Source organism: Amblyomma americanum, chromosome 10 (genome assembly GCF_052857255.1).
Source record: "Amblyomma americanum isolate KBUSLIRL-KWMA chromosome 10, ASM5285725v1, whole genome shotgun sequence".
Lineage (NCBI taxonomy): Eukaryota > Metazoa > Arthropoda > Arachnida > Ixodida > Ixodidae > Amblyomma > Amblyomma americanum.
Window position 1 is genome coordinate 54,291,591 of NC_135506.1, and position 13,168 is coordinate 54,304,758.

Here is a 13,168-nt window from a genome sequence, read left to right on the forward strand (position 1 = left end):
AAATCAGTTTCCTCTATAGGGGTGATCCGGAGTTCCCGGGTTCGAACCCGACCGCGGCGGCTGCGTCTTTATGGAGGAAAAACGCAAATGCGCCCGAGTGCTGTGCGATGTCAGTGCACGTTAAAGATCCCCAGGTGGTCGAGTGTGTTCCGGAGCCCTCCACTACGGCACTTCTTTGTTCCTTTCTTCTTTCACTCCCTCCTTTATCCCTTCCCTTACGGCGCGGTTCAGGTGTCCAACGATATATGAGACAGATACTGCGCCATTTCCTTTCCCCCAAAACCAATTATTATTATTATTATAGTTCCGTCTTGTGTCGAAACAACGACAGTTACGGAACAGCAATATCACACACATACACACGCACTTATGCACGCGCGCTCACATAGATAATGTGAGACAGCGATGATATGTATGCTGCCTGGACTGCTGACTGTTTAGCAATGAAATAGCTGGAAGTATTGCTCTACCTACATTCGCAGCGTTTTCGCAACAAAGGAGCGGCGGATGGACCCAGTTTTCGACACACACACGCACAGTTCGATCGAAATATCTCAGATACTGGAAAAAAAAAGAAGAAAAAAACCTCTCATCGGCTCGATAATGTATCGGCCCGTTTACGGCGGAGCACTAAGTGAACAGTATACTGCTCGAACAAAACAAAGCTGGATCCATAGTGTGCCATCTTTCCTCCGCGGACAGGACAGGAGGCAGCGTAACACAAATGCCCGTTCTTCCGCGTCTTCCATCGCTACCGAGTTTCCTTGCCTTTTCATCTTGAATCCCTTCCTTCTTTCCATCTACCCCTTCCCTTTTCTGTTTTTTCATCCTTCGTTCCACCCAATTCCTTTCTTTCTGTCCCCCGTATTCATTTATTCATTCAATCAAGCGTAGTGGGCTCTGCACACGCGGAACCGCAGCCAGTGGTGACGTCACTGATCGATGCGCGCCGGCTTCCTCGTTGCCCGGCGCAGGTACAACGGTATTGTTCACACGCCACGCGGAGTCGAGGAGGTCGCCGATTCGCAGCCGCCCCGACTGCGCCGGACACCACACCACACCCGCAGTCACGCGTGCACCGGTCAGGTCACGGCGGAAGCTGACACGTACAGCTAGCACAATGCGCGCCCGAGTTTGGGCACACACGATATAGCCGCTCCTGCCCCGGACGCTAGAAAAGGCCGGATAAATCCACCCGCCGCGGTGGCTGAGTGGTTAGGGCGCTCGGCTACTGAGCCGGAGTAGCCGGGTTCGAACCCGACCGCGGAGGCCGCGTTTCTATGGAGGCGAAACGCAAAGGCGCCCGTGTGCTGTGCGATGTCAGTGCGAGTTAAAGATCCCCAGGCGGTCCAAAATTATTCCGGCGCCTTCCACTACGGCACCTCTTTCTTCTTTCACTCCCTCCTTTGTCCCGTCCCTTGCGGCGCGGTTCGAGTGTCCACCGAGATATTTGAGGCAACTGAGTTACTGCGCCATTTCCTTTCCTCAAAAGCCAGTTTTCATTTTTTTCCCCGATAAATCCAATTCTCTCTGTCTGGGGGCAGAGGAGGGGCTTTTTCTGACCCTCCCTTTCTGATCCACGGACAGTCTGACTCACGGACTGTGGGGACATGGAGTGTACGGAAGCCATGATAGTCTTAGAACGAGTAGAAATTAACAGACAACCGACTACTCTCAACACGCGCACACTGCTACCACGTGACCACCTTCGATAGGCCCCGGTAGCGGGATGTTGCGGCGTCAGCGTGTTTTCCACCAGTGGCACAGACAGCATGGCAGCAAACCGTGGACAGCTTCTTTGATGCGGCTACTGACGAGAAAATTGTCAAAAGATGCCGCAAGGCTGGTTCACATGCGAGCGACCGAGCGCATTGAGCGGCACGTCGCGGCGAAAAATTTCCGACTCGAAACCTCGTCGCTCTGGCCGCTCGAGCCTCTGCAAAGGCTCCGGAAAAGGCTACTGCGCCGCGGCGGCAGAAATCGCAAACGTTTTCGCTTGCAAGTGAAGCAGGCTTTACACCATGCATGGAGGAAGGAAAGCTTGAACTATTTCCCCCTTTCCTTCCTCCATGCTTTACACCGACGCCATGCACAACAGCAGCGCCACGTTGGCAGACATATGGTGTAGGGCCAGTGATTTCCCTACAAATTAACCCACTTGTTTTTTTCTGAAGGGAACCCGTTAAATCGCTAAGCATTCTTCTGCTTTGTCTTTCTTCAATGGTGGAGTCACAAAGGTACAGTGCTATGCGACACACCAGTGACAGAAATAAAAAACTGAAAATGACTATACGCTTAATTCTCTACTCAACACCCTCCACACCTAGAAATTTAGATGCCTCGACAAATTTTGATATCTGGGGAAACCCCTATGTAGGGCAACATACTGTCAGTCAAATAAAGGATAACTTAGGGATTTCGCACAATGACGATGGCTTCAACTAATGGCCTGGCTTAATAATAATAATAATTGGTTTTTTGGGGAAAGGAAATGGCGCAGTATCTGTCTCACACATCGGCGGACACCCGAAAGGCGCCGTAAGGGAAGGGATAAAGGAAGGGATGAAAGAAGAAAGGAAGAAAGAGGTGCCGTAGTGGAGGGCTCCGGAATAATTTCGACCACCTGGGGATCTTTAACGTGCACTGACATCGCACAGTACACGGGCGCCTTAGCGTTTTGCCTCCATAAAAACGCAGCCGCCGCGGTCAGAAGCCATTTTGACAGCGGCACGCGTCACAAAAAAGTTTGGGCCAGTTGAATTATTAATGGGCGTTTGAATCCATAACGCCTAACGCTAAAACAAAAAAAAACAAAATCAAAAAGGACAAAACAGCAAACAAGATTGCAGACGGGAACGACGTAGTTGAAGCTTATAGCATGGGTCCCGTCTGCACGTACTACTCTGCTTTGTCCTTTGTGTTTTCCAAAACTCCATAGGCGTCGTTATGATGATTATGGATTTTTATGGCGCAAGGGCATCTACGGCCAAAGAATGCCATGGCACAAGGTATTTTCCATTTCTCAAAGTTGGGTCAAAGACCCATTTCCCAAGCATTGCACCCTAAAGAAGTGGAGCACCGGACCAGGGGAAAGCTTGTACCCATTGTGTCACCGGTGGGTACCCGGCGGCACTGGGGATCGAACGCCGCACCTCCCGCATGCGAGGCGGACGCTCAGACCATTATGCCACCGCTGCGCTGTTATAAGTCAGAAATTCAGCATAAGTGGCATCAAGTCTCTATCACCTGCATAAGTTCTCGCACTAAGCGCTTGTATGACGTACTAGACACAACGATGCATGAGGGACTAAAAAAAAAAGCGAGTGTTTGTCTTCGTTTGCCGAACGAAGACGACACACAGGCCGGCCAGCGTTTCCACGAAGGAGCGAGACCAGCTGCCCGAGAAGAAAAAGAAAGGGGAGGAAAAGCATGCAGCAGGAAAGAAAAATACAGATCGCGCAACGAGGTCAGATAACACGCCGAAATAAAGCGGGGTGGGGGAGGGGTAATCAAAAAGTGGCCGCAACAACGCGGCATGCTGCGGAAGGCCTAATTGCGATTAGCAGACGACGATCCGGGCGCGTACATCGTCGCACACGAGCAATCCCACACGTAGTACACATACTGCACTCGCATCGAGAGCCAAGGCTGCATTGCGACAGTCGGCGCAGCTCTATCAGTGTTCTCGCACTAGACGGGCGGATATGTCACGTTCTCCGTTGGCCCAGAATGGATGGAGTCTGCGACTGCTGCCGAGAGAAGCCATTGCATCCTCTCGCACACCGCAGAGGCTCGGTTAGCTACACAGAGTACGTATATAATAACCTCGCTTTAACGGTGATTGCCATGCAGCAGCGAGATGATGTGTCCCTGCTATGTTTATTAGGTTACGGAATATATGTTCGCAATTTTAGAAGCTGGGCGGGGGCATCACGACCGCCGTGCTCCGGTTAGCTCTGGTCGGATGCAGCGTCGTCTGCTAGGTGCAACAACGTCTGTAGAAGAGGTATTTGTAACTGCAGCTCGCTACGACAAACGCGCCAATACGGTTGTATTTGACGGTCGATACACACGAACAAATCGTTGCAATTATGGCGGGCGAATACTGCCGACAGATCCAAAGCTCCGAGCCGTTTGCGCGACGACAAATCCACAGGCGGCTAATTTCCGCCTTTAAACCGCCTTCGAAGCTCAGCTGGGCTGACGTACGCAACCGTACGAGTTTCACATCTGCGTCCTATTTTAGAACGGCAGTAGAGGTGAGACCTTGTCGCCGGTAGTGTATACGGGTCTTTTTCCGCGCACGCTTGGGACGCTGCAAAAACAACGCCAACAAGGAAAGAAGGCCTTCGATCGACAACGGATATAAGGCACAAAAATGACGCGTACCAACTCTCACTTTTTTTTTTATCCCTCGTTTCCGGCAGCTGGCGAACGAGTCCGCGGCTGAAAAGCTAGCCGGCAAAAACGCGCGCGCCGACTACCGCCGAGCTCGTTTCCGGAAGAGAACTGGCCCAGCACCAATGTAAACACATCGCGGCCCGCAGGAGAGCGAGACGAACGCGGTGCGGTGGGTGCTTCGCGTTCGCAACAAAAATCGGGCGCCCGCCCGCTAGACCCTTGCCTTCTTCGATCGCAACTCACACCGTGGCATGCGCTGGCAGTAGCAGCACTTATAGTAAGTAGTACGCAGGCCACGCGCGCACACACACAACACACGCTAAGCGCAACAAACGTCGAGAGGGGGAGAGCAGCTAGCCGAGCGCACGGTCTCCGGCGAGCAAAAAGATAAAAGTGAAAGTGGGGGGCGCTCACCTATCGCGCTCCTGCGGGCTGCCGCCGCAGTAGGCCAGTTTTTCCTCGCTGCTCGCCTTGCCGCCGGCCGCACCACACTTGGCTAACAACGGCGGCGGTGGGGAGCCGCACAGTTCGTCACCTTCCTCCCGGGCTTCGACGGCCTTTGCCGCCGCCGCGGGCCCCAAGTCCGAAGGCGTCCCGAAGCCTCCTCTGTCGGCGTCCAGGTCGCACGACTGCGAGGCACGGTTGAAGATGCCCAGCTTGGTGTCCCGGTGCGTGCCATCGAGCGAAATGTTGGAGAGGAACGTTAAAGCCGCCAGCCGGCGCCGAGAACGCTGTCGTTTCAGCACGGCGGCCATGGTAATAGCAAACGCTGCTGCAGACGACGTGCTCGTGAACGCGGCCGCAGCGTCGGTGGACGACAACCGGTGCAGAGGGGCGACCGGGATGCTACGGAGCGATCGGCTGCGTAAACGGAAGAAGGGGGTCCCAGTCACACTCAGAGCGAGCGACGAAGACGACATGTAGTCCGTAACGTCGGCTCGGGAGTCACGCACGCGGGAGCGAACGGCTGATCGGCGCGCGGCACGGCAGACGAGAGACGCACTGTTGTGTTTACGGCGGCGTTCGATGCTGTTGTCGCTGCGGCCCGGCGACCGCTGCTACCGGCGGTGGTGGTGGAACGTGGTCGGGTCATGGTTGGAAGCGGCGGGCCCGCTCACGCAGCTGATGCAGGCGCGCTCGACGAAGGCTCGGTCAGGATGACTACGTTCGCAACGTTCACCATGAGGCCCCGCTGGCTGCCGCTCGCTGTACCACCGTAGAAACAGCCGCGGACCGAAAGGTGCAACGGGAAGAAAGTAAGGGGGGGAGGGGGCACGCAATTCACTACACGCACACACGCACGCAGCCGCCGTCTGCGCCCGATGAACGATCGACCGACCGAAATACTGCGGCGGGCATATGAGATCATACGCGATTGTGAAAAAGGAGCGCGACGCCAGCGGCTTTCCGCGTCCGCTCCCTGAAAGCGAGCCGGCGCAATTGCCGCGACTCCCGCTAGTCGGCGACACATTGTGGCCGTTCTACTTTCATTTTCCAATCCTAAGATGCGGTGCGCGAATTTTGAAAGCTACACTTGTCTGTATCAGCAGTCGACGACTCTCACAAAGGATAAAACAACAGCCTGAGCTGATGTGGCCAAAAAGTGTCTACCCTGAAACGAGAATCAAGCTAGAGTGACGACTAGAACATATTGGCTCGATTTTATCCGCACAGTAGCTTGCGCTCTCTACCGTGGCCACTCTCCACTAAAGGCTGCAAATCGATCCTAGCCCTCCAATGGAGCAAATTCAATTCCAGTGTGGGTGACACCTTAATTAAAAGCTGTATTTTAAATTGAACGAATCAATTCGTTTGCGAGGGTGTTGTCAAGAACAGCTCCGTGAGTAGCGAAAAGGTATGTAGGTGCCCAGAAAACACCAAACGTCTTGAGGACGTCATTATGTGGTCACAACGTCATCTCAAACAGGACATTCTGAGTACCTTTTGAGCGCATCAAATATCCTCATACGCATGTCCTCAATTCGTACTCGGACAACTCGAGGATGAAAATTCCAGAAATGTCCTAGAATTGTCCTATCATAGAGCAATATTGTGGGATTGAACTGATCATCAAACCAGCTTAATCTTTCGCACTCTGCTCTCATTAGTTAAAGGGACCAAATTTACTACAATATATGAGTGTGCAATAGTGAGATAACGAAGAAAATCATTGTGACCCAGAATATTATATGCCTTGAGGAGATATCTTGAGATAGTTTTGCTGGTCTTACGTACCCCATGCTTCAGATGGGGTTGAATGAAAATTGTGTTTTTTTTAGGAAAGGAAATACAGTAACTGTCCGTAACTGTCCTAATTATTTCAGTGGACACCCGAACCGCGCCGTAAGGGAAGCGATAAAGGAGGGAATGAAGGAAAGGAAGAAAGAGGTGCTGTAGTGGGGGTTATCCGGAATTATTTCGAACACCTGGGGATCTTTAACGCGCACGGACACCGCATAGCACACGGGCGCCTTTTGCGTTTCGCCTCCATCAAAACGCGGCCGCCGCGGTCGGGTTCGAACCCGGGTACTCCGGCTCAGATCGGGTTGGACTGTTTACATTTTTGGGCAGTAACCGTAGCCCACCACAAGGCAGCATGTCGACTAAACGAGAAAGCTTGCGCGATTCGGGTAACCCAGCGAATGAGCGCCTTCTGGGGTACGTCCGGCTTCTAAGCACATTTATCCTGGCGTTTTATACAATGATTGTTTCGCAATGGCGTAGCATACTTTTTCACACTGTTCTACAAAGAAAATTAAGTGTTATTATTTTATGGCTTAAAGATAATTCATTAGAAATCAGAAGAAAAAACAATCACATGCCGCCGGTGGGATCCGAACCCAATACTCGAATTTCGCGTCCGGTGCTCTACCAACTGAGCTGTCCAATTCTGCTTTTGGGGGTGTTTATATGCCGACTGTAACACACGCACGCACGCTCGCACACACACGCACACATACATACATACACATAGCAACCTGCCCACCGTGCCAGGCGGCAGATCATTTGATCTTGAGAGGCTGCTCGGGAAGAGCAAGCCGTGTCGCAGCCCAACCCAAGTCCCATCGACATCAGCACCTGCCATAGAAGGTCAGTCACAGCAGCCGTGGCCCGGGCGCGTGAGGAGTAGCACTCCACCATAATAATCAAGCTGCATGGTGCACGATGGTAGTGTGACGTGGTCTGCATGCCTGGCTCACTGTCGTCGGATGCGGCACACTGAGTGGAGAATGTGACCACAAGTTTTCGGAGGTCGATGATAGCAACATGTTCGCGAAGAAAATCGAGGCCGAGAATCAGGTCTTTTGAACACTGAGGCAATACAGCGAAGCAGCCAGTGAAGGTTACATCGCGGATCTCTATATCCGAACGGTGTCACCATGTGGCCTCCAGCTGTCCGTATTGGCGTTCCGGGCCAAGGTATCAAAACTGCTCGCACTGCAGTAGCAATAAGAACACGACTCATAACGGAGAGAATCAGCGGCCGGTGTCGGCGAGGGCAGCCCCGCGGTGATTGTCAGCGACGACTGGCGTTTTAGTGGAACAAGGCTCACTTTCAGTAAAGGGCGTCGATGAAAGGGTCGGACTCGAAGGTAGGGGGTCTCGTCGGAGTGATCGAGGCGTCTACCGGAGGCTGCTTTGGTCGTCTGAAGGTACGTGGTCAGAGTGGGGGATCAAGTCGGCGAGCGCAGAGTGTTCGAGATGCTAAGCGACGTTAGTCCTACACCCAGAGGGCGCCGTCCGCGCGGAGTGGACTAGTTTTCCACGCGCGGATTAGAGGACTGCCTGAAGGACAATTCAGACGACGTGGGGAAGAAGACCGTCGTGGCGAGGGCGGAGAGTGAACGCAGACCGTCGTGTCCTGGTTGATGTCCTGGGGTGCATCTGGTAAAAACCCTCGCAGGCCCTCCAACGGTACGGACAGTGGCGAAGTACTACGTGGCCGGCCTTGCCGCATTGGAATCACACAGGGGCCGGTTGTTCGACGTGCGGTTGGGTGACCATGCGTCCGGCAGAGCAGTCGAATTTGGGAAGCACCGAGACGGCGTGGGAGGGGAAGGGCAATTAAAGAACGTCGGTGGTGTTGGCGCAGGGCTGTGCATAGTGCGCCGCTGTATGTCGTGGTATATACGGCGCAGGCGGCGGCTAGGGTGATGGCATGGGCGGCACCGCTTGACGTAGTTCTTCACGAACGATAGCCAAGATGCGCCGCCACTCGGGGATTGCTCGACAGAGTGAAGCTTCTGCAGCTCTTCGCGTACGATGTCCCGGACAAGCTCACGGAGGGGCTCACTCTCGGCGTCGGGCATGGGCATGAGGAAGTCGACAGCAGCGCTATTCAGAGGGCGGCCGTAATGCTCGCAAACCGGTGCTGACGGGCGCGCTCCATGTTTGTCGACTCCCGAGCAAAGTCGACCACTGTACTTGGAGTGTCGCGAACAAATCCGAAGCAGAGCTGCTCTTTGACCCCCCGCATTAGAATAACGCACCTTCTTCGATCGCTTCCGACATTGAAGGATCAATGCGGTTGAAAAGCCGCGCCATGCCCTCCACGAACATGGCGACGCTCTCATTTGGCCGCTGTGCCAGAGACTGCAAGGCAAGTTTAGCCCGCTCCTTCTGTTCGTTGCTGCCGAAGGTTTCCAGCAGCTGCCACCGGAAATCTCGCCAGGTGGTGATTGCCGAATAGTGGTTTTCAAACAACGCCTTGGCGGCTTCTTGCACAATAAAATAAACATTACGCGCAGCTTCCAGTCTTCGTCCCAGATGTTGAACGCAGCGACCCGGCCGTAGCTGTACAGCCAGTCCCCGACGTCTTCAAACTTGTCGCCATCATACGACGCGGGCGTAAGAGGCACATGGAGAAGCAGTGGTGGGGGGAACTGACGGTATTCTGGGTGGTCTGGCTTGCCGTTGTGGACGTCATGGTTCTAGCTAGGTGTGATGAGAGGACGGAACTCGGGATCTAAGCCTCTCAGGCGACGGCTTGACTCGTGAACAGGTGTCGTGTCCACAGGGTGTAGCTGGGCGTCGGAGGCTCCTGGGAGCTCATCGAACATGAGGAAATACCCAGCATCTCTACCGAAATGTCTCCGACAGCCGGTAGAGTGTTTAAAGGGTCTCTCAATAGTGTTGCGGTATGCCTAGGAAGTTAAGGGACCCCGCTTCCCAAATATACTCCAGCAAGAATTTTGTTAATGTTTTTTTTGTGGAAGCTGTAGTTAAATTTCCGCGTTTTCGCGCCTTTCTCTCTCCTCTCGTCACCTTTGCGCACTGAAATGTCGGCGCTCCTCAGCCGGTTGCCGACGCGTGCGGGAGTTCCCTGGGAGGCGGAGATAGCGCTGTAGAACCGGCTACCATAGCCCGGCATCACTGGTCGCCCCCGAGGCGTAGAAGCGCGAATATATGTATATATTGTAAATGATCGGCTCGATTTTGAGGCCTTGTACACGGCATGAACACACGGTGACCTACACTCTACATAATGCAAGCGTATTAATTACAGCCAACCTCAAACACCCTTTTCAGGGAAGAACTTAGGAGCGCAGCCACAGCTCAGCCAACCGACGACGCGCGAGCAGGGGGGGGGGAAGGAGGAGACGAGGTGGCAGGCGCGCGTCAGTTATGCTAGTCCAACCGCGTGGCGGTTGCAGAACAAAGTGGCCATATTAAACAGCATAGTGCTTAGCACAGAAGCTACAGGATGATCTACCGTGCCTCTTCAAGTGTTGCCATGTAGGCTGTCCACTTCCTGAGATAACTTGCAATCGATTGAAATTGATGCCCACAAATTGCACATGCCTCCAAGGCATCCAATATTGCGATGTGGTGAACATGCACGCTTGATAAGGAGGAAGAGCTAGGCTGTCAGCCTGCGACCGCAGATGCCAGGTCAATTAAGTTGTCGATAAGAGAGCAGCTTTTGTGAAATCCAGTCATTGCACATGGGTGTAAGTCACGCTTTTCAAGGAACCACTCAGATGTGTTAATATAATGTGTTCCATTGTCCTGCCATTGCAGCTAGCAAGAGCCACAGGTCTGTATAATGCCAGGTCGCGTGGAAATTAATATTTGGCTCTTTTGAGCTATGATGCGGTTTATCTTCCGTTGCTGTGGAACTGTAGCAGCGGCCAAAGAGAGGTGAATGAGTGAGATGTAGGAAAGCCATGCCTTAATTTGTAGTCATAGTCATGGCTCATAGCCATTCTGCAACATAGCATGACTCAGCACTTCAAAAGTAATGTTATATAAGGTGCGTCGAGCTACTTCTACTACCATGACTCAGCACTTTAATGCTTTTGCACTGCCGCACGTAAGCAGTTTATCTCTGCTGAACTTTTATTTTCATTCCCAACTTCCTTCCTTCCCTCATGGTGTTGTTGCAAGGTTCTATCAAGGACATGTAGTTACCACACCTTTCATTTCCTAAAAAAAGTGAATAATTACAATCAACAGGGGTTTTTAATGTGCACTGACCTCACAAAGAACATGGGCGCCTTTTGTAGTTTGCCTCCATGATTGGTTATCAGAAAAATGAAAGGCACAGTAACTGCCTCACTTCTTGGTGGACACCTCAACTGTGGTATGAGGGAAGGAAGGTGGGAGTGAAAGAAGAAAGAGAGAAAGGGGTGCCATAGTGCAGGGCTCCGGAATAACTTCCACCACCTGGGGATCTTCAACATGGACCGACATCGCACAGCACAAGGGCACCTTTTGAGTTTCGCCTCCTTCGAAACGCAGCTGCAGTGCCGAGAGGTGAAGAAACAAGCGCTGCGAGTTGAAGAAAGGCGTGGCGGCACTCATTTAAGCGGAGGAAGAGGCTGTGCGAAGAAGGGCGTTTCTGTTGGTGACGTAGTCTCGTCCAGTGCTTCAAATAGTGTGCTCTCGCCTCTCACTGTTTTACCAGATGTTCCACGTAAATGGAATGAACGCTTGAAAGAAAAGCCATGCAATGCAGGCAGTGGCGTAGCCAGAAATTTTGTTCGTGGGGGGCTCATGTTACAGCGCAGCCTCCTCATAGAATTTGTGGAATGATCAAACACACCAATAATAACTGCATTGCCATTGACAATGCCATTGTGTATTACATAATGCTACGCACTGTCTAGACAAGTGAAATATGTATTTTTTAAAACAAAAAAGAATGTATTCGTATGTCTTAAAAATTGTGGCAGACATGATTACAAAACATAAGACTGAGCAGAGGGCACTACACAGGAGAGAAGCAAACAGGACGAGCTCTTTCTGTTTGCTTCTCTTCTGTGTCTTGTCCCCTGCTCAGTTTTATGTCTTATAATCATGCCATACCAACCATCCCCTTATCGTTCACTCGTGGCATACTTAACTGATACCAATGCTTCCATGTTTTTGCATAGTTAATAAGTAAAGAAAATATCACACGAAGTCTAGAACAATATCTGTCCGGAACCATCAAAGCAGTGCATGATGCTGATATGAAAAATGTAAAGGCCATGATGGGGCCCCTTGCATTAGATGACTCCAGGTGCATGGACATTGCCACGAAATCCAACCTGAGTTAGCAATGTTCGCACTAAAATGTCTTTTCTAGTATGAAAAAGACACTGTAGGTGACAAAATACAGACTGACTTCTGGCACCGGTGGTTGTTTTAGTCAGCGGTGCGTGACAGCTCGAAAAAATTTTGGGTGGAGGGGGGGATGAAGTCCCATAAGCCCCCCCTGGCTACGCCCATGAATGCAGGAGGCTCAAACCAACAAGATATTGTATGCCATTGTGTTGCACAACTCAGATATATGGAAGAACACAACTGAAGAAATAGCAGTTAGCAACAGCAACCCACTGCCCAAACTGTGTTGTACTATAGTTGGTACTACTCCGTTAACCGCAATAAACCAAGTCAACATTTTAATGCTCAGCACTTTAACAAGTCAGAGGCACCAAATTTTTGCCATTATAAGTTTACCTTGCGATTAGCATTTTATTTAGCTTCCAAAAATAGCTTTAACAACGAACTACTTCCTCGTCATGAAGGAACATTTTGTGGCGGTCATGAATGTGGGCGGAGCTTCATTGCAGACTTGTTGTATTTTACCATTAGTTGTAAATTAAGTATGTTTAGCTATATAATATTTGTAACATCGATTTAAGACCAGGCATGCTTTTGTGAAGTTGCAGAGGGGTTCAGAAACAGCCGGCTTATTTTACTGCAGCAATGTACCTCCACCGCAGTCCCTTCTTGTGGCATTAAAAAAAAGCCTGCATAATATGAATAAAACCATGTGAACTCTGTCTTCCACAACCATATTGTAACTCTTTTAATCGTGTTTTGAACGAAAGAAGCAATCATATTGACAGTGTCAAAGTGAGTGGCCAGGCTGTAAAATGGTACAAGAAAAAAAAAAGAAAAATGGTGGCTGCCTTGAACAATGGACTTCACAGTTTCCCTTCCCACTTTATTTTGTCTGTGTGATGACTGAATCTTTTCCTTTTTCTCTATTTTTTTCGCACTGCAGGAGGTCAAAATCAGTCCGAAGCTCTTCTCTACGGCATCTCTCATAACCCATATGCAGCTTCTGAACTTTAAACCTCACATACCAAACCAAGCCTCAGCAGTGGTTGTTGCTGCTATTTTATACTATGCATCCTTGCTCCTCAGGGAAACAAAGCCCAGGATTTTTTTTTATTTCCTGGAAAAGATGCCAAGATACCATTTTGCTGTAACAAGGAAAGGTGGGTCTCATGGCCCTGGTCCTCCTCCTTGCATGCCTGTCAGAGGCCGTGCACAA

At 51.3% G+C, this 13,168-nt stretch overlaps 1 protein-coding gene across 2 annotated transcripts in view; it reads right to left on the reverse strand.

Moving 5' to 3' along the window:
- The window catches only part of LOC144106929 (CDK5 and ABL1 enzyme substrate 2-like), a 135,841-nt gene extending 130,039 nt beyond the window's left edge, over nucleotides 1-5,802 (reverse strand). Inside the window, exon 1 of one of the 2 annotated variants that reach the window (XM_077639891.1) lies at nucleotides 4,816-5,802. In XM_077639891.1, the coding sequence (XP_077496017.1) occupies nucleotides 4,816-5,321 (506 nt within the window). In that variant the 5' untranslated portion in view covers nucleotides 5,322-5,802. The remainder of the gene's footprint in view (nucleotides 1-4,815) is intronic. The other variant, XM_077639890.1, reaches the window with a different exon arrangement.
- Nucleotides 5,803-13,168: the final 7,366 nt, after the last annotated feature.